Genomic DNA, 24,803 nt, shown 5'->3' on the forward strand with positions numbered 1-24,803 from the left:
CTTGCCACTAGAAGAGAGTTTATGATCCACTGATGGATTAATTTGAGGTCCTTTAAGACCTAAGAGCCTTACTAGTTCTCAATTTAACAGTTCTGCTAAATCCAGACTTTCATCTGCAATTGATTTAACATGATTCTATGATAATTTGCTTACCAGAAGGCAGAAGATCACAACTGACATTTGCAGGCAAACTGATCTGTGTTTATCTTCTCAGCTCCTTAACCATCACTGGAAGATCACAGAGAAGTGGGTCTCCTAGTGACGTGCTGCTGTCTAGGAAACAAAACTTTTCCACCTGGTGATCTGTTGTGCGTGTTTGCTAGGGTTAGTATTAAATTCCTTTGCTGAATTTACTAATGCTTGTGAGTTCCTTTGTGTTTGGCACTGAAAATTAATCTCAGCTCTTCCAATCTCTAACTTGATCTGGCTTTACACTAAGCACATTTTAAAGGCACACTAGCCCCATTTTTTAGTTAAGGTATTTTTTATTTCACTAGTTTTAAATTGTTAAAGAAATACAATTCCTACAATTTAAATTGGTAATTAATAGTAGACATGTAATCTGTTTAGGTGTCCACTTTGTTAGGTCATGCACTCTTGGTGTATCAGGATCAGAACTTTGCTCTGGAAGCTTCTTGCCCGAATAAAACACAAGGTTTCTTCGCTGCCGTTCTTTCATCTCAGCTTCTTTCTCACCACCCCACCAAGTGTCCATGTTATGGAGTGTAGCATCCACATTACGGTGAATCGTCCTGTGTAACAGCCTGGCTGTTCTTTTAAAGCTCATTTTGCGAGTTGCTTTGCTCACCAAAATGTCCTGTTTGTCGGCTCCCATTTCTGTATCTGTTTCACCTACTCACACCGTCCTGGGCAAGGCGTACGTTTGGCATCCACAGGAAGGGGTTTCTCTGCAGTTGCTTCCAGGTGTACAGACGACTGGAGATCATAGATACTCCACTATCAAGGGAAGATAGCAAGACTCCAGGAGAGACCTTAGCTTCAGAGTAGGTAATTTCCACAGGAAATCGTTTCTGATGTAGAGACTTGTGGCAAAATTGAGACTACTAGGTTATTAACTATGACAACCAATTCTGTCGTAATTTTGAAGAACATTATCTATCACCTCAGTAATGTTCATGATCTCTTCTCTAGAAAACTTTCTAGAATTACTAATACACAGTCAAAAGATTATTGTTTTCTTTTCTCCTTCAAAGTTAATAGGGATCAAAATGAAGGAGGAGGGAAACCTTAAAGTCTGGATAAGCAACAAATTGGATGATGGTCTTGTAAACAATTCAGAGTTTACCAGATTACGTTCTATATTCTTCTCTGTTATGGATTTCATGGTATATTTTCAGGAGATCTGGACCTGAGAATTAAGTTGACATAAGACAGGTAGACAGGAAAAGATCATACAAATTATTTAAAGCAAGTTTTGTAGCCTAAGAACCTTCATAAAGGATGAAGTCCCAGAGAAATGGAGAAAAACTCCTTGCTTTGGCCTCAGGCTGAGCAAGAGGCACAGCTGCGCCAGTCATGGAGGAGCGGCTAGACTCTGGGGAGGCTGAAGAGGTACGAGAACCGTGACCAGGCCGGTCTGTGCAGATTGCTTTCGGCCTTAACTTCTTGTCCTGAGTGATAAGAATATTGCTTTCCTTCTGCCACAGGAGGACCTCTTTCACATGTGCAGTTTGTCTCTTACTTTTAAGAAAAAGAAGGAAGGTCAGAAGGTTTTTCTTGTATTTACTGTTTCTCAAGTGCCTTTAACTCGAAATAGTCAATATAACAGAGCAACATTTTGTGAGCGGCATGTTCTGAACCTTCGATACACGTGAATTATTTAACTGAATGGTATGTATGAGACAGTTGTCTATTTTGACTATTTTATTGTAATACCTCTGATCTCAGAATCTGGGGGTATGCAGAACTGGGTTTGAAATTCAGCTCTGTCACTTACTAGCTACTAGGGCATGTTCTTTATCCCTGAGACTGGCTGGTAAGCAACTATAAATGGAGATAAAACAGTACTTCCCTCAGGGGGCTGTTGTGAGCATTGCATGACACAGTAGGACCAGTGTGTGCCCTAGAGCCATAGCGCCTCAGCCCTGGCCCAAACCCAGGTTCTTCCCCCACACGCTGAGTGGCTGCCCTGTGGTAGACTGTATTTCCAACCTCCCTGGCATGGCCGTGGCACTGTTGTTGGTGAAAAGGCTCTCTCTCTTCTTCACTGAAGTGTCTGTGCGTATCAGTGCACATCCATTTCCGGGGTTTCTGTTCTGTCCCACTGATGCCCGTGTCTGTCACTTTCCCAGTTCCACAGTCTTGGTTACTGTGGCTGTATGAATAAGGCACTGGGGAGATCGATTCTTCCTGCTTTTCTTTAAATCATTCTGCTAGTTCATTTACTTTTCCATATAATTTAGAATAATTTTGTCATATCTACAAAATACCTTGTTGGGATTTTGATAGGAATTGTGCCAAGCCTGTATGTCAGTTTGTGGGGAATTGACGTCTTTACCTTGTTAAGTCTTTTCAAGCTCATCTCGAATATTTCAGGAGCTCCCACTGGGAGAGAGAGGCCTGGCCTTGTCAGGGGCCGTGGGGGACCCCTCTCTCCCCCCATGTCTTGCCCTGACTTCCCCCTAGCTGTATCCCTGTCTTGACCGGGCACTGCTGGCTTAGACAACAGCAGCTTTCCTTCTGAGACCCGGGCCTGCAGCTGGGTCCTGCTGTGACCCTGGTACCCCCTTGTCATCAGCCTTTGCAGCCATGTCATTAGGTGCCCAGGGCACCAGCATTAGCCTCCTTGAGATGCCGTGGCAGCGTGGTGTTCTCTAGTGAGGAGGAGGTACAGAAGGCTTGCATTGTAACAGTTCTGCTAAAAATTAAATTCATGCCAATTTAATAAGCAAACCTATACATTCAGCCGAATTTATCCTAATCACTTATGACTATCATTACCTATAATATATTTTATTATTTAGTTTTATTATTTGGGTTTTTTTGTACTTTGTATTTTTTGTATTATATTTATAATTTGCCTTACTGGTAACATCCCCTGATAGTGTGTCACCGGCTATTGTAAGAATTTTATAAGAATGGACACACTGAATCCTCATAACAACCCTATGAGGTAGGTTTTACCCCCTTTTACAAATGAGGAAAGAACTGAGACTGTAGAGCGGCTGCGACAGGCCAAGGAGTGGGCTACTGAACTGGATCGTTTCCCAGGGTTTGACTCTGAGGCCTGGGGAGCACACTGACCCCCGGCCCCGGGCGGACAGGCCCCCTGCTCTGTGCCGCACTGCGGGAGGCCTTGCTCTCCCTGGCGGCGGCTGCGGGCAGAGGGGAAGAACTCGTCTTTCCGCTCCAGGCTGTCACGGGCAGTGGAGAGTCCTAGTTCAGCCCCTGAGGGACGCCCCTCAAACTGAGCGACCCTCCCGGCAGGGGCGCAGGAAACAGGGCCGAATCGAGGCAGGTCTGCTAACACCCTGACCAGGTACCAGGCCAGAGAGAGAGACCGCGGATTCCCAGAATGCATCCGTACTTCAGCTTACATTTGTTTATAACTGAAAAACAGCCCACCTTGGTTTCCGCTTCAGATTCAAGCCAGATTCTTACAGCAGCTCTTGAGGGAAGCTTGTCCCCGTCCCCAGGACGCCCAGGAGATTGCCGTGCCCAGACCCGAGTCCGTGGGACGTGTCAGCCCCTCGCTGCACCTGTTCCTCATGTGCTGCGTTGGTGACCCCAGGACACCTCACCTGGCCTTGGCGCATCCATCTGAATCATACCAGCCCGTGCCAGTTTGTTTTCTTCTGAGTGGGGTGACCCGTGTTAATGGGATTTAAATTGTGCAAAGTCTTTACTGTCCTTTTTGTATTGTTGATACCACTTGGTTTTAAAGTGCCTATTCTGCTCAATCATCTTGCAATTTGATTTCCCTTATTTGGTGGAAGCCTGTTTTAATTTAAATGGTTAAGTCTACTCTTTCTAAAAATACTATTTGAACTTTGCTGTACTTGAGCATTTTATTGTCAGTTTCTCTTACACTCTCCAGCCATCATCATTTTGGGAACTTTAAGGACCGAGGCAGGGTCTCCTTCCAGTCCCACTTGCTGGTCATTTGGCTGTGCGTAGGAGTGTTCTGGGGCGTGTGCGTAGGAGTGTTCTGGGGCGTGTGCTGCTGTCTGTGATCCTTCTCTCGGAGTCAGCACACAGCAGGGTACTGGGCCTTTCAAAGTGTGCCCTTCCTTCTCTTTCCACCCTTCCTTCTGTGGCCTTCCTTTCTCTGGCTGCAGCATATCACCTCCTACATAGATCAGGTGGCCTAATGAGGACACTGTGAGCGTGGCTGATAGAAACCCGGCTTGGGTTCCCTGATTCTGTCTCATGTAACCGTGGTGCCCGAGGACGGGCAGCACTGGGCTGGGCTCAGGCGGGACTCTCACAGAGGCTTGCTTGGCGAGCACCCTGGCCTCTCTGGCTTGTATCCGCTCATGCTGTGAGACAAGCTTATTCTGCCTCTCGGGAGAGGGAGGGCCGCCCACAACGCAAGGCTTATGTGGACACAGTGGGAAGGTCGCCTCTTTCCCTCTGGTTCTAGCTAAGAAAAATCCCAGGGAAGGACTTTGATTGGCTTGTGCCAGTTACAGGCCTGTTCCACGGTGAATTGCTCTGGCCTAGGAAGCCGAATGCTGGGACTGACCCTGGGTAGGGCTGGTGCCCGTCCTGACTGCTCCCGGAGGCCCTGGTTGTGTGGTCACATAGGAAGATGGCATCTCCCTTTCCAACCAAACGATAGTAGGATCAGTTCCCATAAAAGAGTATGGGGAGCTCCTGATCCCCAGACAAGCAAGAGTTTCTAGAAAGGCAAAGCGACAGGTGCTCGATAGCCATGGCTGGACGTAGGACGGCCACTCACACAGGAGCTTCTGAGCAGGCCGAGTGGAAGGCGTCAGGCTGTGAGCCGAGGTGCCGGGAGTGGGGATGGAATGGTGATTTGACATTCAAAAAACGTAAGAGGAAATTTTCATGGAGTTACAAGCACACCATTAAAAAATGATTTAGCTATGCAAACACCAGCCAAATAGAATTGGCTTTGTTTGACCCCTGTCAGCCTGCTTGCTGCGTGGCATGCTGTTTTATTTTGTATTTTTTTGCACTCCATTTACAAAGTTACTGTCATTTGTTCAGCCACCTGAACATTTTCGACTTAGAACAAAGTAAAGGACATACAGTTATGGACAGTTTGTTATTTCAAGTTATAAACACAGAACAACAGGTTTCTTAAACGCCTGTCTATCCTGCCTCCACATGTAACCAACCAAGTACAAAAAAAAAAAGCAATAGCCTTGATTTGTGTCTGACTTCTTGGCCGAATGGCAATGTTACTTGGACTATAACTTTATCATTGTATTTTCTGTGAATAGAATTATTCTGTTTGAAGGATATATCCACAGGGCATAGTTTAATGTGGTTATATGTTTATAATAGAGGCTGTAGATTTCTCTTCATATTAATGCATAGACTCAATTCTGCTTTCATATTTAGAGCACAAGTCGTATGTAGTCATGTAAAGCATTTTCTTTATTGCAATAAATAAGATGCTACTAGGTAGTCATCAAAACTATTTCATAGAAATACTAGGTTTGTTTGTCCTTTAAGATGGGTTGAGATTTGCAGTGATGAGGCAGAAACAGTGGCGGGCAAACCTCTGGTGCCACGGCTCAGATCGAGGCAGTCAGCAAACCGAGCCAGAACTTGGTGCATTTTTAGCCACCGTGCACTTACAGGGACAAAAAGCCACTTTCACGAAAGAGTGTCCTTGGTGAAACAGTAACAGTCATTAATTTTTGACCCCCTCAGGTATAAGATTTTTAAAAATATTTTGAAGAAAGAAATGGGGAGTGTGTCAGAACCTTGCTGCTCTGTCCTGAAGTGTAGCGCCCTCTTCAGGAGAAGCCTTTGTGCCCCCAAGTCAGGAGCTCGACTAGACGCCTTTTTCCTGGGGCACCGGGGGAGGCACGAGTGACAGACAGACAGACTGCACTCGTTCAGGCTTAGGTGTTTGGCAGCCATTTTCCTTAAAATTAGGTAAATCTCTCACCTCAAAGAAATGACAACTGATAATAGTTGCGAAAGATAAAAATGCACAAGAAGATAAAATTACAAATGAAAGTTAGAATTAGGATCTTGGAAAGTGAATTCACCGCCTTGAGTCTGACAGCTTCCCAATAAAGACTGTTCTGATGAAATTGGTAGTGGTATTAACAAATGTGATCTTTTCTCAGTGGGGTGTAATCTAATGACAGCGTTTGGAAGATCTGCAGAACTCAGTGAATTAATGTTTTCCAAATGATTAATGTATGATGTTATAAAATCATGCATGGATAAAAGATTTATTCAAAGTTCAAGATAGACCAATGGTTTTAATGTAACAGGGAGAAAAAGGTCATTAGAAGAAGTTTGAAATTATATGTTGCAGTGACCTTTTAAGAAACTGCCACTTGTCAAGTAAAGAAGAATATATGCACTTATATTAAGGGTATTAAACTTCTCCACCATTTTCCAACTAAATATACTTTAACCAAAACAACACACAGCAGCAGATTGAAAGCTGAAGTAGATGTGAGAATGCAACTGCTTTCAACTAAGACATTAAACAGAATTTTTTAAAAATGTAAAACAATGTCACTCTTCCTAGCAATTTTTTTTGAAAATGTAATTTCTCACAAAAATATTTATGTTAATGTAAAGAATTTGTTGTTTAAATTAATATTTTTAATTTTTTTGTTTTAATTTATAACAAATACTGATAGGTAAAACCTATATAAAGAAAAGCTTTTTAGAGTCTTCAGTAACTCTAAGAGCTAACGGGCCCATGAGAGCAGAGGCTCTGGGAGCTTCCGGCCTGCAGGGTGACACGCCAGCCCCCGGGTGCCGTGTGAGCTGTCTGCCCCTCCCGTGCGCCCCACTGTCGTCTCCCGTCAGGGGAGCCCTGCCACCTCACCCCTCTGCTCCCCTGCCCGCTGCTTCTTTCACCATGAACGTCCGTTTCCTTCCAGCCTCTGTCCAAAGTACTGTCTCCTAGTGCTTGCTGGAAATTTATTTCTGGTAATATTCTTTGTTATAAATTATACTTTATCTGAAGTTAATATAAACCTCTCTAGTTTTCTCATATTTACTTGCATGGTGTATCTTTTTCCCTCCATTTTCAACCTTCATGTGTCTTTATATTTCAAGTTGGTTTGTTATAGATTACATATAATTGCATCTTGTTTTGTTAATTCATCTAAAATTTCTGCCTTTAAGTGGAAACTTTTAGTCCACTAACATTTCATGTAACTGTTGCTGTGATTGGCTTTAGGTTTACTCTTTGTTTCCTATTCCCTATTCCTCTTTTTGATCTTTGTCCTTTCCTTCTAGTGGATTAATAGAATATTTCTAAGACTCCCACTTTAATTTATTCACTAGCCTTTTAGGCATATATCTTTTCATTCTTTTAGTGGTTATTCGAAGACTCTGGCTCTCAAGCTTTAGTGTGTAACAGAATTACTTGGCGGGCTTGTTAAAACAATGAGTTTTGGTCTCTGTCACCTGAATTTTCAGTTCGCCAAGTCTATTGTTGGTCTGAACATCTGGTCTTCCCAGCAAATCCCAGTGATGTTGGTGCTGCTTTTTGGGAACTATTCCTTGAAAAGGAACGCTCTAAGGATTAAAGGTACATCCTCAATCTTCACAGTCTACTTAGAGTGAACATGAGACCACTTCATATAAAATACGTAAAATTTCCAATTATATAGGGTAAAATTTTTTATTTAAAAAAATTTAATTTAAAATTAAAATTTATGCTGTATTCAAGCATATGTATTTTAAAGAAATTAAAAGAAAGTCTTTTGTGTTTACCCACATACTTACCTTTAACTATGCTTATTTCTTCCTGAAGATCCTATTTCCATTCTGCTTCATTTCCCTTCAACTTAAATAACTTCCTTTACCATTTCTTGAAGTATGGGTTCAGTAACAACAAATTCCTTTAGGTGTTTTATCTCAAAATGTATCTTTTATTATCAGTCTGGAAGTTTTGTGCTGGGGATAGAATTTCAAGTTGACAGTTTGTCTTTCTTTTCCTTTTAGCACATTAAAAATGTTCAGCAGTCCACTGGCCTCCATTTCTCTTAGAAGTTATCTCACTGAAGTTCCTATTGCCTATACACAGTGTGTCCTTTTTCTCTGGCTGTTTTCAAGACTTTTCTCTTTATTTTTGATTTTTCAATAGCCAGACTGTGATTTTCCTAGTTATTTTCTTTATTAAAAAAAGACTAGCTTGAGATTTGTTGACCTTTTGAATCTAAATGTGTGCCTTTCACCAAATTTGGGAAAAAAATTCAGCCATTATATCTCTAAATATTTTCTGTCTTATTTTAGACTCTGCGCGCATATGTTAATAAGACTTTCTGGTATTGATTCACCTTGATACTTTTCATTGTTTTTCAAATCTTCTTTTCTTCAAATTGGGTAATTTCTTTTGATCTCTCTCCAGATTCACTGACTGTTACTCTTATGTCTATTCTGCTATTGTCTTTACTGGGGATTTTGTAGCTCAGTTGTTGTGTTTTGCAGTTTTATTATTTTGCCTTATTTCTCTGTTGTTATTTCCTATCTTTTCACTTATTTTAAGCATATTTTCTTTTGTTAATTAAATAATTATTTAACTTGAAACTCTTTGTGTCTTAATACTAACAACTGGGTCGTCCCTGGTTGGTCTTCTTGAATCTCTTTTTGTATTGGAAGTAGGTTATATTTTTCTGTTGCTCACTTGTCAAATACTTTTTGATAATATCCTGAGCATTGTAAATGATATATTACTGAAATTCTGGATTTTGTTATCTCCTTCAAAGGTATAATTGAGATTTTTAAAGCAAGCAGCAAATTTGTCCAGCAATCTCCATGTCCACTTTGGTGGGCGGTAACTCAAAGCTCAGTCCAGCTGTTTTCATTTTAGCTGGGCTTCCTGAGGCTGAGCATGGGTGCTCCAGTCTCCCCAAGATTGGAGCAGAGTTGATCCTCAGATCTGAGGCTTCCCTCTCTAGCTTTCCTTGTCTTCTGAAATTATCTACCTACTTTCCAGTGGCTGTTGTTGCCCAAACCCTGTCTTCTGGTTCTTTAAACTTGCTAATTTGGTGGATTTTCAATTAGAGATTTAGTGGGGACAGTGATTTCCCCCTCAGTCTAAATACCACAAAAACAGGCAACTCACTCAGTGACCCTAGTTAGTTGTGTTTTCATGTTTTTTCTAGAGTTTATAGAAGGTTATCCCAATAGGAGCTACTCAGCCATAACAGACGAACTCTCTTGTCTCTCTCTCTCTCTTTTGTATTTATTTTTTTTGCTTTTTTCATTTAAAAGGGCTCCCCCTAGCATGAAAGGTAAATGTCACCTATATGATTTTCTAATCAATCACCTTTATTTTTTACACTGACCTCAAATTCATTTTGGATTACTGTTTATATAATGCATGAATTAAGTATGAACTTTTTTTCTTAAATCATTCAGCCAACATCAAATAATTCCTTTTCCCCCTAACTTTAATTATCCCACTGCAATTCGCCAGTGTTTTCAAATTGTGCTCTGAGGAGCTTTGGCATTCCTTAGACTTGAGTTAAGCAGAGCTGTAATTGTATGTGTACTTGGTTGTTTCTTTTATTAATTTTGTAATTCCGTGAAAATATTTGTTAAACATCTACTACCTGTCAGACATTATGCTAGTAGGCACTGGGGCCACAGGGCGCTGGACTGATCGCGGTCCTTGCCTCAGGAAGTCGCACTGTCCAGTGAATTTTGCGTATCAGGCTTCTGTATACCCATTCCTTTTTCTTGTCAGAGCTTTAGGGATGACAGATTTGGAGACCCACTAACTTTGTAATTTTAGGCAAGTTATTTATTCTTGCTAAACTGCAATATATTCTCACCTTTCTAGTGGGATAGTAGTCCCTGTTTGAGAGTATTGCTTTAAGGATTATTAAATTGAATAATTTCATATGAAAGAGTTCAGCTCTCAGTAATTACTGATTTCTTCCTTCTTAACTAGTGGCCATATTTTTCCTATTGATAGAAGATTTGGAATTTTGGTTAAAACTCCCATATCCAACATCATCTGATTCTTCGGTATAGATTTCTCCCTGGTAATCTAACTTTCCTAACACTCTGTTGATGCAGCTTTCTCAAGGGTCTCTAATCTCAGCATTCCATCACCTTACACCAAAGGCATCCTCTCGATTCCCAGGGCCCTTGTTCTCCTTGAATTCCTGACTGTCCCTGTATTCTAGGGGAAAACCTTGGTTTGAGATTACGATGCCACTGTAATATTTTTCTTCCTTATTGTCCTGCACAACTCCTTCTACATATCTTTATTCATTTTCATTCTTTGATTCCCAAATCTTAGATATTTTCTCAAAGCTCATTCCCCCCAGTTCTTTTTTGCTTTGGCTCTTCTTTTTGTCGAATAAGTAGGACGCCTGTTCTCGTCACTTCCGCTCAGATCTCTGCATCCCTCACTGTCTCTCTATTGGAATATAGCCGCGTGTCACCTATTTTGTATGGGGCGTCTGTTCCCTCACTGGGCACTTTTCCAGGCGTTGGATATGGGGCGTCTGTTCCCTCACCGGGCACTTTTCCACGCGTCGGATGTGCTGTCTTCTTAAACGCGATCAGTGCTCTGCTCTGAAATTCTGTCTTTGTGTCCAAATAATTCAGTCGTCTTCTTCCTTAATAAATCTGGTTTTCTTCTCAAAGGTGCTCGGTCTGCTAGCTGCTTGGACTCAAACCTTTACTCCTTCATCTGCACCCGGCACGTCCAGTTGACCCGTCACTTCCACGCGGAAGCGTCTCCTCTCGCTCCTTCCTTCCTTTCTCTGCTGCTGCCGCCCAAGCCCAGCGCGTGGCCGGTCTGGGAGGCTTTGCGCCCTTCCTGCGCCCTGTTCCTTTCCTCAGCCCAGCTCACCGTCGTTATTACGTTCGTGACCCACTGCCTTTGTCCTGTATCCCGCTCAGCGTTTTCAGTGACTCTCCGCTTCTTTGGCAGTGTTCATTCTAATGGACTTCCAGGCTTGACATCAGTTATTTTACTTCTAATGCATATGTATGTGTTAAATTGCCCAAATATAAAGCTAAATATAAATGTTTTCACATACAACCGTGTAACTACAATTTACAAATTTATTACAGAAAAACTACAAAATGGATAAAATTTAACTTAACAACATTAATATTTCAAAGGATGTTTGCCAAGCCTAAATCCCCAAGCTCAGTATGAATATTGTTCAGCGTGGTCTGAGTTTGGCACGCACCTGTGCTGTTCTTCAAAATTCTGAGAAACCTTTGTTTCTACAGCATGTTAGGATATCATTTGGCCTTCATTGGTACAAATGTATCATTTGAGAAATAGATCTCTCATTGTCTTTTTTTTTTTTTTCACCCCTCAGCCTACTACAATTACAATAGCGCTACTTGGCTGCAGTAAAATAGAAAATAAAAAAGCACATTCAGACACTAATAGTGCTTGGTGATTCGGGGCTACTAGATAAGCGTCCCGATGGGCTGTGTGTGTGTCTGTCTCTGTGTGTTGAGAGAGAGCAGGGCAGGGGGAGGAGGGGACAGGGTGAGAGGGACAGAATTTTAGTTGACTTGAAAAAAAGAAACTTAGAGGATTTTTATAGAAAACTGATGAATCTCAAGGTCAGGCAGAGGCCCCCAGAGTCTATAGGCCCCATTTTAAAAATCAGTGATCTGTGGGATAAAGACCAAATTACTCATACTGACATCCTTCAACTTGGATTAAATCTTTTTCTTTTCAACCTTTTTTTTCCCTTTTCTGACTTCATCCTGCTGTGTGAGCATGTTCACATCTTCCCAGATTTGTGCCTTCTCTCCTTTTATGCCTTTGTCCCTGTATAATCGCAACTATGTATGTAGCCTTTAAGGACCAATTCATGTTATCATTTCCCCCTGAAGCTTCTGCCCACCTCTTCAGTAACAATTGGATTCTCTCCTTTGAATGCTTCCTTTTTATCCAGTGTAGTTTCGGCATTCCATTTTTTTGTAATGTTTGTTTTGTTTAGTTTTCATGTTCTCAACATCGCTAGACTTCGGAGCCTTGAAGGCAGATAGTATTTTAGTGTTTTGCATAACTTTCAGGATCACTGCTGATAAGCCTGAGTGAATCAGAGGATTACTCTGAGATGTGATGCTCAGGGTTAGCGATTTAGTTCCCCTTGCAGAAATGTGTGACTTCTTCATATACAGTGTAAGCAAAGTACTTTAATATAGAAAAAATGCATTTCTTAGAAACCAAAATGCCTTAGACATTTTGTATTCTTACCCCATTTATTTCGTATTTTCAGGACTGCTGGGAAAGATCCTGATGGCTATCCGAGATGCAGGTTTTGAAATCTCAGCTATGCAGATGGTAGGTAGCTTGCAGTGCATTATGACCTATCGAGAAATGTTTTTTTGACATAAGCTTGGAAATGTTCTGCATTGTATTATTTCTGTGTACTGATGAACTTAATGCTTTAAAAATAAAATGATAGAGTTACTGAACTTGATAACCTTATAGTCAAGAACTGCTATTGAAATGATTTTACTCACATAATCTTTCACTGAGAGAACTAATATTCAAATGGAGCGCGGGCACCATCACTGTGGGGATCAGATAAGCAATTTTGGGTTTGTGGTGTTGGAAGACTATTAGGTTTATGCTGTTTTGATAGCAAAATAACTATTTGTAGAGCTATTTTTCATATTTAATTTATGTGTTTTTTTCTCTGAAAAGGAAATGCTTTTGATTTCTGTGAAGCCTTAGGATCACCCAAAGTAGGGGTGAGGACACTAGCTGGGGCTCTGCTAGCTCTGCGTCCCTTATTGTGGGGAATGCCCATAAAACCAAGAAAAGGTCAGAAACAGCAACTGGTTTGCAAAATCATGAGGCAAAACAAAGACTAATGAGAAAGGTAATATTTGAAAAATCTTACCTAGGACAATAAAGAAATGTTAGCCAAAACGTTCTCAAAGTATTAGCGTGGGGATGTATTCACAGGATTGTAGAACCTAAGCCTGCCTAAAAATTTTTATTCTTTTAGAAATTTTAGATTTAAACTGATCTGACTTACAGGCCTGCAGCCTAGTATAATAATTGGCCATAGGAGCTGCTCAGTGAAAATAAGAAAAAATTTAAAAAGGAGTAACTGAGCATATGAGGAGGCGTGGTAGTTCAGGAGCAATCATGGACATTGATTTTTGGAGTCAGAAAGCTCTGTTTCTAAATCATGAGTCATCTGCTTCCGAGGTACGTGACCTTGGCTAATTTTAAGCGTCTTTGTGGTAGTTTTCTCAGATTGGCAATGAGAACATTTAATATTTGCTTCAGTGGATCATCTTATGGATTAAATGAAATCAACCCTGCACAGTGCACTATAGAATTTCCAGTGCAAATTACTAAGTACTTAATTGTATCTTCTGTTACTATGTTGTTGTATTAAAAATACAAGTTGTGTGAATTTAGGATAAAACCCTGAAATCAAATGAAAATTCCTTCCCTGTAATAGTTATGTAGCCTATGAAAATGAATCCTCCCACTATGAGTGACTGACTGGACGGGGAGAAATTCCTCAGTGATATTCAGTCCTGGCAATGATCAACAAAGTGGTGGGGAAAAATTGGACATTCTGAGCTTATTTTTTTAAATTTTAATGTCTTCTTAAGACCCTAAAACTTAATGAAATTTTATTTCTAACTAAATTGAATCCAGCCTGAGTAAGAATGACTCTGTAGAGAGGCTTTGTATTTTTGAAGAGTAGTAGGATCTCCAGGTAACTTGTGTAAGTGTTTTATTATGAACCAGATAGACAAGCATTTTTCTGAGTGTTTGAGAGAAAAAGGAGTGTTATTTACAGTCCCTTCTTCAGAATCTGAAGTATTTTTCTCTAGTAATATTTCTTTCTTGCACCACTAGCCTGTCAGTAAACTCTCTTCCGTTGTGTATAAGCCTCTTGTGAATGGAGAATGAGGTTTTATTCAGAGACAGGTAGGGTGCAGTGGTCAGAAGCATGATCAGTGGGACCAGCGTGCCTGGCAGAGGGCTGCCCGTCTGTAAAGGTCACGTAACCCCTCTGCGTCCTCTGCGAGCGAGGCCGAAGCCTGTCCCAGGGCTGCTGTGAGGGTTCGGCAGATGGCGCCTGTGCGAGAGCCAGCGGTGCTCAAAACGGGCTGCGCGGGTTGTTACTGATGACCTGGTCTTTAATAGCACCTTTTTTAGGGGGTATTCAGTTATAAGGTTCACACTTCAAAGGACGTATATCCAAGAGAACGTATGTGTTGGGTGCTAAGCGTGGTTCACTTTATTCCTTCTGTTGGCCGGCTCATGGTTTTTGTGTTGTGTGTGTTTTCTTACATGCAGTTCAACATGGATCGGGTTAATGTGGAGGAGTTTTACGAAGTGTATAAAGGAGTCGTGTCTGAGTATAATGTAAGTATGGAAGTAACTGTAACATGTTGAGAGTAGTTAATAAATATCAGCTATGTTGTTATCTGTACTACTCCTGTTCTGTCAGATGTAATTCTTTGTAGGTCATTTATATTTACATACCCTGCTTGCACATCTGTGGTTGTAAAAAGATGACGATCCCCATCTCCTTGTGTTACCATGATCCACCTTTTCTCCAAATACATTGAGTATCTACTATGTGCCGAACAGTGTATCAGAGACCGGGGCACGGAGACGGGACACGCACCGCCTCCGCTCCTGGGGCCCCTGTCCTGGCGAGGACGAGCATGTGATCGACGGCCCCCTGCCCCTGCCCCAGGACAGTGGTCATACAAAGGAAACAGAGTCCATTTCTGTTTTGACAACATTTTACTTAACTAAAAACTAAAAACCTAGGTGACCTGAGAATTCTGATGAGTCCATTTTTTTAGGGAACATGTGTATGCTTTGAAAGAGTCCTTTCTCAACATTTTTTCCTTTATATTTTGTGCATCCCTTTATGTCTGTATTCTTAATGGAATTTCTCACACTGAAAGAGAGAGACAAGCACAAGAAAGGCAGACAAACCCAGTCCTCTCCTTCTGGATGACACGGTGCGCCCTGTTCTTCCCCTGCAGAGAACTTGCTCCTGACATTTGTGTGTGGGCAGTACTTCATGGGATAGAAAATCAGACTCAACATGATCATCCATAGAAAGTCAATTGCAAATGGCCTTTGTGAAATAGCAAAGTGGCTTGAGGGGGTGCGTCCAGGGGTCCAGTGAGCAGGGCTCTGTGAACCGCATTAGTCATGAAGTCCGGTGCTGCCTGCCTGACTTCTGGCATCTTGGTCAGGTGTGATGACTGAGGTCAGCATTTGGGTGTCGCTCTGCCGGAAAGGGCCTTTCCTTTGCTGTGGCGTCACGCATCATGACCCCTCCGCGGCCACTAACATGGCTGTGCTGCCCCCGTGACCCGGCCTTGTCTCTCGCTGCTTTCCCACAGCCTCGGCGCCTGGCGCCCCGGCTCCTTCACGGATCTCCGCGGCCGCCACCCGCGCTCGGCCGTGGTCCTCGTGCATTTTCCCCTCCGCCTCGTGTGTTCCCCCCGTGCAGGGGGGAGAGCATTCACCGCACGTTCCAGGCACCGTGGCAGCCTCTTCGTGATCGTGCTGTTCATTCTGCCACTTCAGGTGTGGGGTCGGCAACCGGAACCAGCAAATTCATTCCCCGCTGTTCCGTGGCTGCTGCTGCTGTACTTTTCCTTCTGTGTACGTTGTAAACCCTGCCGCACAGTGTTCTTTTTTTAGGAGATGAGGGTGCACATGATAACATGCACAAACCCTAGTGTGCAGCTTGGTGCATTGCGGCGTGTGCGCCCTCACGGAGCCCCCGCCCAGGTCCGGGCGCCGCTTCCTCACTCATCTTCCCTTCGCCTCTTTCCCAGGCCCCAGCGCCCTTCCCTGCAGCAACCACCCGTCTGTTCTCTGTGTCTGAGTCTGTTTCTGGTAAACTTTACATTTTAAATGTTTTTGTTTTGAATAATCAATTACATCTCACAGCAACTAAAAAGAACCAGTGTATTTCATATTCACCCACATATTTGCCATTATTTCATGTAGGTCTGTGGTTCTGTCTGGTATTATGTTCCTTCTGCCTGCAGAACTCCCGTTAGCATTTCTTATGGGGCAGGGTGGTCTCCTCCACATATGCACAGACTTTTAGCCAAAGACTCAGGCAGGTGTCTCCCAGGTCCCTGCAGCCCCTGTACTTTCTCTCCTGTCGCCCCACTAGCACCCCTCCTTGCCGGCCCCAACTGCACCACCTCCTGGGCTCCAGTCTCTCTCTCATTTGCTCTGTGAGAATGTCAGTTTCCGCTGTGATTCCCTGTCTGTCCCGCTGCCTGGAAAGCACCTCCAGGCTGTAAGATGGGCACTCACAGGGCTCCCCCCCCATGTCCTGTCTCAGGACTCAGAGGCTGTGCCCTCTGTCACCCTGTCCCTGAAAACTGTTTCCTACGTATTGTCTAGTCCCTAGATGTTTAGTGTGCAAGCATAAACCTGGTCCCTGTTATTCTTCATTTCTGGAAGTCTCTGGTTTTTAAAAGCATCTTTGGGAGAAACACTGTGGAACTTCTGTCTTTAGACATGTCCGTCTGACAGGGCTGTGTTCAGGAGAGAGCCCTCCGGGAGGAAGATGCCCCAAAAAGCCATTTCAGGCTGCAAGTGCCAGGGGGCAAGCTGCGCACAGAGCAGGAAGAAGGGGCAGGAGAGGAGAGGAGGGGACGTGTCTGAAGTGTATGTTTTCAGGAGAAATGGACAAAATTTGGGAGCCGGTGGGCATGTGGGGTCCTGGTGGGGAACAGTCAAAGGTGACTTTACCATTTTGAGGTTAGTGGAATAGTGGTGCAGTTAAAAGAGGAGGAGTAAAGTATCACTAAATTCTATTAATTTGTAACTATTTTTTATATTACATGTGTAGGAGATGGTGACAGAAATGTACTCCGGCCCTTGCATAGCAATGGAGATTCAACAAAATAATTGTACTAAGACGTTTCGAGAATTCTGTGGACCTGCTGATCCCGTGAGTTATTGCTTAAAATATTAACTAAGTAGGTTTTATTCATAATCTTAATAGATTTGATAGTTTTAGTTCTTTAAAAGGCAAGATACAGAAGTGACAATAATAGACAAAGATTTGTATTCAAAATAGCATTTTACATAATTTATTTTTATGTACTATTCCAAAAAATAAATTTTTTTATTAGCTTAGTGACAATATAGAATGGACAAATATATACTGTGACATTTTCTTTTGTGGTTTCTTCCTGCTGAATTGTCTAGGTAAGTAAACTCCTCAGCTCTGTGACAGAAATTATCTCAAGAACAAATCACCCTTTGACATGGGGAGGCTGTAAACAGTCTCAGCGTGAAGAATATTGATGCGATGGTGCCGCACCAGATGCGTAGCTGAGTGTGAACAGTGGGGCGTGTGTGAGACTCGCTCGCCTCTGGCACTTCTCAGTTCGCTTCAGGTTTTCTTCCTGTGGACTTTTGGTGGCAATGGGGGCAGAGGAGGAGGTGGGGTTGAAAAGCAGAAGTAGAAATTAGGAAGGGGTATATTTTGGCTACACGAATAAGCAGATCTCGGTGTTTGCCATTTTCATTCGACTTCTGTTTGATGGCCAAGAAGGGTTTTCATTTGTTTTTTAAAAGTAACTGAGTGATGAGCTGACTGAAGAAACAGGGTAACTGGATAAAAACCGGAGTTTGTTCACTCTTTCACTCACTCAGTAAGTATGTGTTGAACCTGTGACAGCATTCGTATGCTTCCCACGTGTGATCTGAAACCGGTCCCAGGTTGGGGAGCACGGGGGGAGACCAAAGGAAGAGGCGGCCACTCTGGATGGCCAGGTGGCTGAGGGCTCACACGAGGCTTGTCTTGGCGGCCTCGAGATGAGTGGATCCCTGTGCCCACCACCACATCTTAGAAGTTTATGCAGAGACCTAACCTGGGTCCAGTCATGTGCACCAGCCAGGGGTCTCAGCTCAAGACTGTGTCCTTGGGGGCAGCCTCTGGGTGTGGGAAGCCAAGCAGAACCCACATTCCAAGGACAGGGAGAAGGCGTGGACCCTCCTATTGCCAGGGCCCACCTCACGGGCCAACCAGGGGCTTGTCTTCTCGAGGATGTCCTCAACTTGAATACGAAGATAGAAGCCTCAAAGAGCTTATGGTCTGCAAGCCGACAAAGTATGTGTGGCTCATTTCCATGTCATGCAGCAATTGCATTGTGGGAGGTTTGCACTGGGTGCCATGGGCTCCAGAATCTGAGCATTTAGCTTGGCCTGGAGACGTTCATAGGGTCAAGGGAAATTTACTGAAGAGCATTACATCTTAGCTAAGTGAAGGTGGAGTGTGAGATGATTAAAGTCACGGATGCACGGAACAGCATCCTTTCGGGCTTTGGCGGCTCTGCCTGTGGCTGAGTACCGGCTGGTGAGTGGGAGAAGGGAGGCCGCCGGGGAGGGCGTGCGGGTGAGCAGGTGAGCAGTCGCAGAGGGGGTGATGACGGGCATACTTCCGGCCCTGCGCCAGGGCTCCGCTCCATGTGTGTTCACAGAGGGTGCTGTGCACAAGGACCACTGCCTGGCTGCCCGCTGCATGGTGGTGAGATGACTGAAGCAGGCATAGTCCCTGAGAGCTTCATTTCCAAGCTCTCTCAGAGCCCCAAGTCTGTCTCATGCCCACAGCTGGGATCACCCAACCATAGCTGCTTACTTGAACTGTTTATGAGCCCTTGTGGCAAAGAAAGTTCTACCACAGAGACTTTAAGACTCAGTACTAATTCAAGGTGTCAGTGTTACCAGTAGCTGTCTGTGGTGGGATTATGATGCCAAAACCTATGATGATTCCTATATTCTACAAATTTTTTTTAAGTTGCAGCCATTAGCAGGCCAGGCGAGGGGCAGTGGTTCCAGGGTGCAGCCATAAGCAGGCCAGGGGAGGGGCAGCAGGTGCCAGGATGCAGCCATAAGCAGGCCAGGCGAGGGACAGGGGGCGCCAGGGTGCAGCCATAAGCAAGCAGGCCAGGGGAGGGGCAGCAGGTGCCAGGGGGCAGTGTGCCTGGTGGCTGGAAGAAGCAAGGAGCTTGGGGTGGTGAGAGCAGAGCGATCACAGGGAGAGGGGCAAAGGCGAGATCAGGCCCCGTTGTAGATGTGGGAAGGAGGCCGTGGAGCCTCGTCTGCCCTGACGTGACTTGGCCTCTCCTCCAGGTGGAGGCCATGGGGGGGCCGGGATCGGGCGTGCTCTAACAGTAGCTCTGCAGCCTCTCTCCGGAGAATTTTGTGGACGTTACGAGCACTGTTACTGTCATGGGTGTGGCAGATACTGTGGCTCTCGCTGTCCAACGGTGTTCTACACCCACAGTATGATGCAGGCCAAGGTTTAAGGGGCGCACTAGCATTTTTTTTGAGAAATAACAGAAATAATACACATTAGCTTTTAAGTATTTAGCTTTAGCCATTTTGAAGTATTATTTGTCACATTTTACATAATCAAAACAAAGAACAATGAAAGAACAACTTCTCTGTCTTATCATTAACCTAGATAGGCTGCCTGGTAAATTCTTAGAGAGCGTTGGGGGAGGATAGAAAGACAATCTTAATGAAGTTTGTAAAAACTGAGTATTATATATATTTGATTTTTTAAATAGCACTGTTGAGATATAATTAATGTGTCAGTACAATTCACCCATTTTTAAATGTACAGTCCAGGGTTTTCAATATTGTCACATATATCTATAACAATTACTACAGTCTATTTTAGAATATTTAGAACATCACCTAAAAAATAAAGTCCATACCCTTTACTTTACCTTCTGACCCCTCAGCCCAAGAGAATTGAAAGCATCAGCCCCACGAAAGCCCGCACACAGTGTCTATACAGCACGATCCATAATAGCCAAAAGAGCAGCCACTAACCTGCTCTTTCTATAAATTTCACTGTCCTGGATATTGCCTGTGAATGGGATCATACATGTGGTCCTGTGTGCCTGTGAATGGGATCATACATGTGGTCCTGTGTGCCTGTGAATGGGATCATACATGTGGTCCTGTGTGCCTGTGAATGGGATCATACATGTGGTCCTGTGTGCCTGTGAATGGGATCATACACGTGGTCCTGGGTGATTGGCTTCTCCCCTGTTGCACGTTTTCAAGGCTTAACCATGTACCATCTATTCAGTGCTTCCTTTTCATGACTGAATAATATCCCGTTGTGGGATAGACCACATTTTGTGTATTCATTTGTTACTCGAGGGATTTTTGGGTTTTCCCTTCTTTTGGCTATTATGAATCATGCTGCTATAAACATTGTGTACAAGTTTTTGTGGGGCTGTATGTTTTCAATTCTCTTGGGTATTTTTGCCTTAGAAGTAGTATTGCTGGGTCATATAGTAACTTTATGTCTAATCCTCTGAAGACGAGTCCGACTGTTTTCCCAGTGCGGCGGCACCATTTCAGATCTCCACTGCATGTCCTCACCAGTGCTTGTTCTTACCTGACTTTTTGATACTGGCCATCCCAGTGGTTTTGGTTTATATTTCCCTGGTGACTAATGATGTCAAACAGCTTTTCATGTGCTTATTGGCCATTTATTTATCTTCCTTGGGGAAGGAAGATAATAATCTTCTGCCTATTTTTTATTTGGATCATCTGTCTTTTATTGAGTTGTAACTGTCCTTTATATAGTCTAGAAGTAAGTGCCTTATTAAGCACATGATTTGCAAATATTTTCTCCCATTTTGTGAGTTGTCTTTTCACTTTGTTGGTGTCCTTTGAAGCACAAAAGTTTTTAATTTTGATGAAGTCTATTTTTTCTTTTGTGGCTTGTGCTTTTGATGCTGTATTTAGAATCCTTTGCCAAATCCAAGGTCTTGAAGGTTCAGCTCCTATGTTGTCTTCTAAAAGTTTTATAGGTTTAGTTTTTACTTTTAGGTCTTTGTTTCTAGTTAATTTTGTGTATGGTGTGAGGTAGGGATCAGGCCTCACTCCCGCATGTGGCCCTCCGGCTGTCCTAGCATCACGGATGAAGACATCGTCTCCCCGTTGGGTCGGCTCCCTTGTTGGAGACCAGGTGACAGCAGACGTCGGGTTTATTTCTGAGCTCTCAGTTCTGTTCCACTCATCTGTATGTCTGACCTAGTGTCAGATACACATTTGATTTTGAGGTATTTTCTTGTTTTTGTCTTGTTTTTCTTTTCAAGTATGTTGACATCCACAAAGATATATAAATTTTTTTGTTTTACATTTTCTGAATAATATACAATTTTACAGTTATGATGATAGAGCTAACCAGACATAAACAATAATTCACCCAGAATTACATACTTAAACAGGAATATGAATACAAATTTTAGGCATTACCTAAACCCAGATTTTTTCTAAATGTGAATCACAGTTTTTATTTTGAGAAATAATATACTTTTTAAAGTTCTTTTTCAGTTTATAAAGAGTTAACTATCACCTCAGTTAGCCCTGACAGTAATTGATGAGATGGAGGTACTGTTATTCACTGATATCACTGTCTTCCCATTCTATCTGTGGGGAAACTGAAGCACGAAGTGCGCAGTGGCCTGTCCAGGGCCGCTCACCCCGTGCGGCCACGGTCTGCGCTCCTAACCCCTTCTGGTACTCCGGCCCCAGCCCCACGTGGCTCCTGTGCTGCTGAGCCAGGAATTGGCATTTTACTGTATCACAGGCTCTTTATAAGCAAGAGGACTTCTCTGGAGATCTTGAACCTCCTCCACTCTAGCAGGTACTTGCCCCACGCGGGTGTGTCCAGTCACCAGTGGGAAACGGCAAAGCCACAGGCCTGAAGACTGAGCATCCTGTGGGGCGCGCCCACCTGCTGGTGGTTCGCTCTTCTGGCCTCTGCGACGCTGCAGAGGACCGTGTGGCACCCCCTCAGCACCCGTAAGCAGCTCCCAGCACAGACGCCAGAGGACACGGGAAGTGTCCTCGTGATCTCCGAAGGTGCGTCTCTGTGCGCAGTTCCTCACGCCCGCCTCCCCGTGTTCAGCCGGCACCAGGTACTTTTCAGCCCAGGCAATGCCAGGCCAAGGACACTGCAGTGGGAAAAAAGATCAAAAGCCCTCACCTCCCAGAGTTTTTGCTGTGATGGAGAAGCGGACAACAGGCGGGTGAGGTGAGGCGGCAGGGCGATGGGGCGCTTCCAGGAGTTCGGCCTCTGAACCCAGCAGCGAGCTCGGCCTCAGCGCGCTGTGACCGCAGAGAACCAGCCACGCTCTAAATGAGCGCCAGCGATCGGCGAGGCAGATATTGGGAATACTGAGCAATGAATGCCGCGTAGAGTATTTCGAGATTGTTATGGCAGAGGTCCATTTAAGCCTTGGGAGACCAGCAGCAAAGCAGATGCCGTCCGTGGACCTTGCCTGGCCCCCTGCGCAGTTCCAGCCCGGGCCCGAGACGCCCCCTCACCCCGTGGCCGGGAAGGGGTCCGGCCCGCCCTGCCCGCACTTCGCAGTTGCAACGGCCGATGATCACAATTGCTTCTCCCGCCCTCTTTGGCTTTACTTTTTTCTGTAACAAGTGTTAGCTGCTAGACATACTGTATAAATTATCTGTTGAACGCATTTATTTTTGTGTTCTCTTGCCAAAAATGCCATTAAGGAGTGGATTTTTTATTGTTTTACCGATATATCCAGAGAAACATCTGGTAAATGGGTGCGGGGCGCCTGTTTTCCATAAGCGCGACCGTCGTGCGGGGAGGCGGCAGCGGCACATCCCCTCGGCGCCCCCCGCGGGACCCTCGCTGCGCGGCTTGTCGGGTCTCAGCCCAGGACCCCGATGCCCGTTTGCCCCGAGCTTCAGTTCCCTTCGAGGCAGATTATCCGGGGCTCAGCGTTACAGGTGACGAATGACACTGAGGCCCAGAGAGGCTTTGCTGAAACTTTTTCTAAAAGTATCTTTTAATTTATTTCCCAAAGGACATACTCCTAAATAAAAATTGAAGTCAGGGTTTGAACTCTGTTCTGCCCGGTCCCATCTTGAATGTTTTTATGATTTAAAATCTCAGTGCTATCATTTCTCCAAATTACATATAATACAAGAAACATCTTCTGAATACAAAGGCTGTGATTCTGCCGGGGCGGCCTGGCTTCCCTGGTCCTGTCTGAGGCGAGAGAGCCCGCAGGGGCTTTGGGGGAGTGGCGGGGGGTGGGGGGGTTCCTGTGACTTTCCAGCTCGCCCCGGGACGCGTCGTGACACTGTTGCCCAGGGAACTTTTAGCTTTTTTGAGGACGCTTGTCTGTGTGTCTTCATGATTCAGCACTTTTCCTGACTCTCCCTGTAGTATTTTGAGTTTTTTTCCCCTGGAAGCTTTTTGGCTTTGCTTAGCCCTCTGGCCTGGGCACCGTCAGTTACGGCTGCAGACTGTGCCCGCTCCTCCCTCCCCGGCGCCTATCCCTGCCCCTGCCTCCTCAGGTGCCCCGTGGCCCCACAAGGACTGGGGGAATTGTGGTAAATATCTTCTGTGTTCATAACGGATCTTTCTTTTTCTTTTTGGTGTGTGTGTGTGTGTGTGTAATTTTGGGATTTAACTGGTTTTTATTTCCTCATTCTTTACGTTAGCTTCTTTTGCATCACCATTTTTCAGTACATTTATTGCAATGATTCCACTAAAAGTTATCCCTTTCAGTCCCTTGTTTCCTTCTCATTTATTCCCCTTTTTGTTTTTTTAAATTTCCCTCCCCCTTGACCCTCTTACCTCCCTTTGGCTGCATTAACTATTTTCTACCAAGTGATACTGTTGCCTTTGAAATCTCAACATTTTACCTCCTTTTTTTCTTCTTCACAAAGGAGATCACTTGTTCTGAGTACCTTTGGCAGATAACCACGAGTGCTTGCACTCTGGCCCCCAGGAGGTGGCAGCCGTGGGGCCTGGCCTCTCTCCCTCACGCACGTTTGCTGCGTGTCCATTTCAAATGTTAGCCCCTAGTGCTATTACTTGAAGACAGTAGGCTTTGCGTTGAGATAGAAGGACAATATTTTTAAACCTTCTTGACACCCTGGGAAATTACCATTTTTGGATATGAAAGAGCCTGCCACCTTACTAGTCTACCAATAGGTAAAAGCTACTGACCCCAGGGCCGGGTCTGAGCCCAGGACCGGTCACAGTTGGCGTGAGCAGTCCTGAGTCACAGTGTCCTCAGGATGTTGTCAGTAAGGCGCTTTATTTTTATCTCAGTGAGACATCTGATCACTTGTAAGGCCAAAGAAAGGGACTCTGGGGGCCTTTAAATGTAACCATGCAAACGAGCGCCACCCTTCCTGTCTTGTGCATTGATGTTTGATTGACAGCACTGGGGAGCAAAAACAGTGGCCATTGCCCCTCCACAGTAAGTCCAGGCACGATCTTTTGGAAAGCACTTAATTAAAGTATAATGGCAATATTAACTAAGTACATATAATTTAGGAATTGACTATTCACATTATCATATAATTCTGTACTTTCCAATTCCTTTCAGTAGTATTTGAAAAAGAGGTGAAGGTTAAATTTAACACATTTAACATAAGTAGTAAAAAAACATTCATATGGGTAAAAGAGCCCGCCTTCCCTCACAGATGGTTGTGTGTTTCAGAATAAACCAGCGTGACTCGTGAGTCCGCACTCCACTACCTTGGGAAGCTTCGCTGAAGCACTTTGCTGTTTTCAAGTTCAGACTAAATGGTTTCTTTCCTAACTCTACTCATTCCTCAGAGCTCC

The 24,803-nt window shown here is 44.1% G+C and overlaps 1 protein-coding gene across 9 annotated transcripts in view; it reads left to right on the forward strand.

Annotated features, from left to right (window-relative positions):
- The window catches only part of NME7 (NME/NM23 family member 7), a 196,976-nt gene that overhangs the window by 59,135 nt on the left and 113,038 nt on the right, over positions 1 to 24,803 (forward strand). For all 9 annotated transcript variants that reach the window (XR_012124995.1, XM_073221542.1, XM_073221545.1 and 6 more), the window contains exons 8-10: positions 12,402 to 12,466; positions 14,456 to 14,524; positions 17,001 to 17,102. Coding sequence is in view for 8 of the 9 variants with exons in the window: in XM_073221542.1 (XP_073077643.1) it covers positions 12,402 to 12,466; positions 14,456 to 14,524; positions 17,001 to 17,102 (236 nt within the window). In the remaining variant the exon portion in view is untranslated. The remainder of the gene's footprint in view (positions 1 to 12,401; positions 12,467 to 14,455; positions 14,525 to 17,000; positions 17,103 to 24,803) is intronic.

The sequence above is a fragment of the Manis javanica genome, chromosome 14 (assembly GCF_040802235.1).
Source record: "Manis javanica isolate MJ-LG chromosome 14, MJ_LKY, whole genome shotgun sequence".
NCBI lineage: Eukaryota > Metazoa > Chordata > Mammalia > Pholidota > Manidae > Manis > Manis javanica.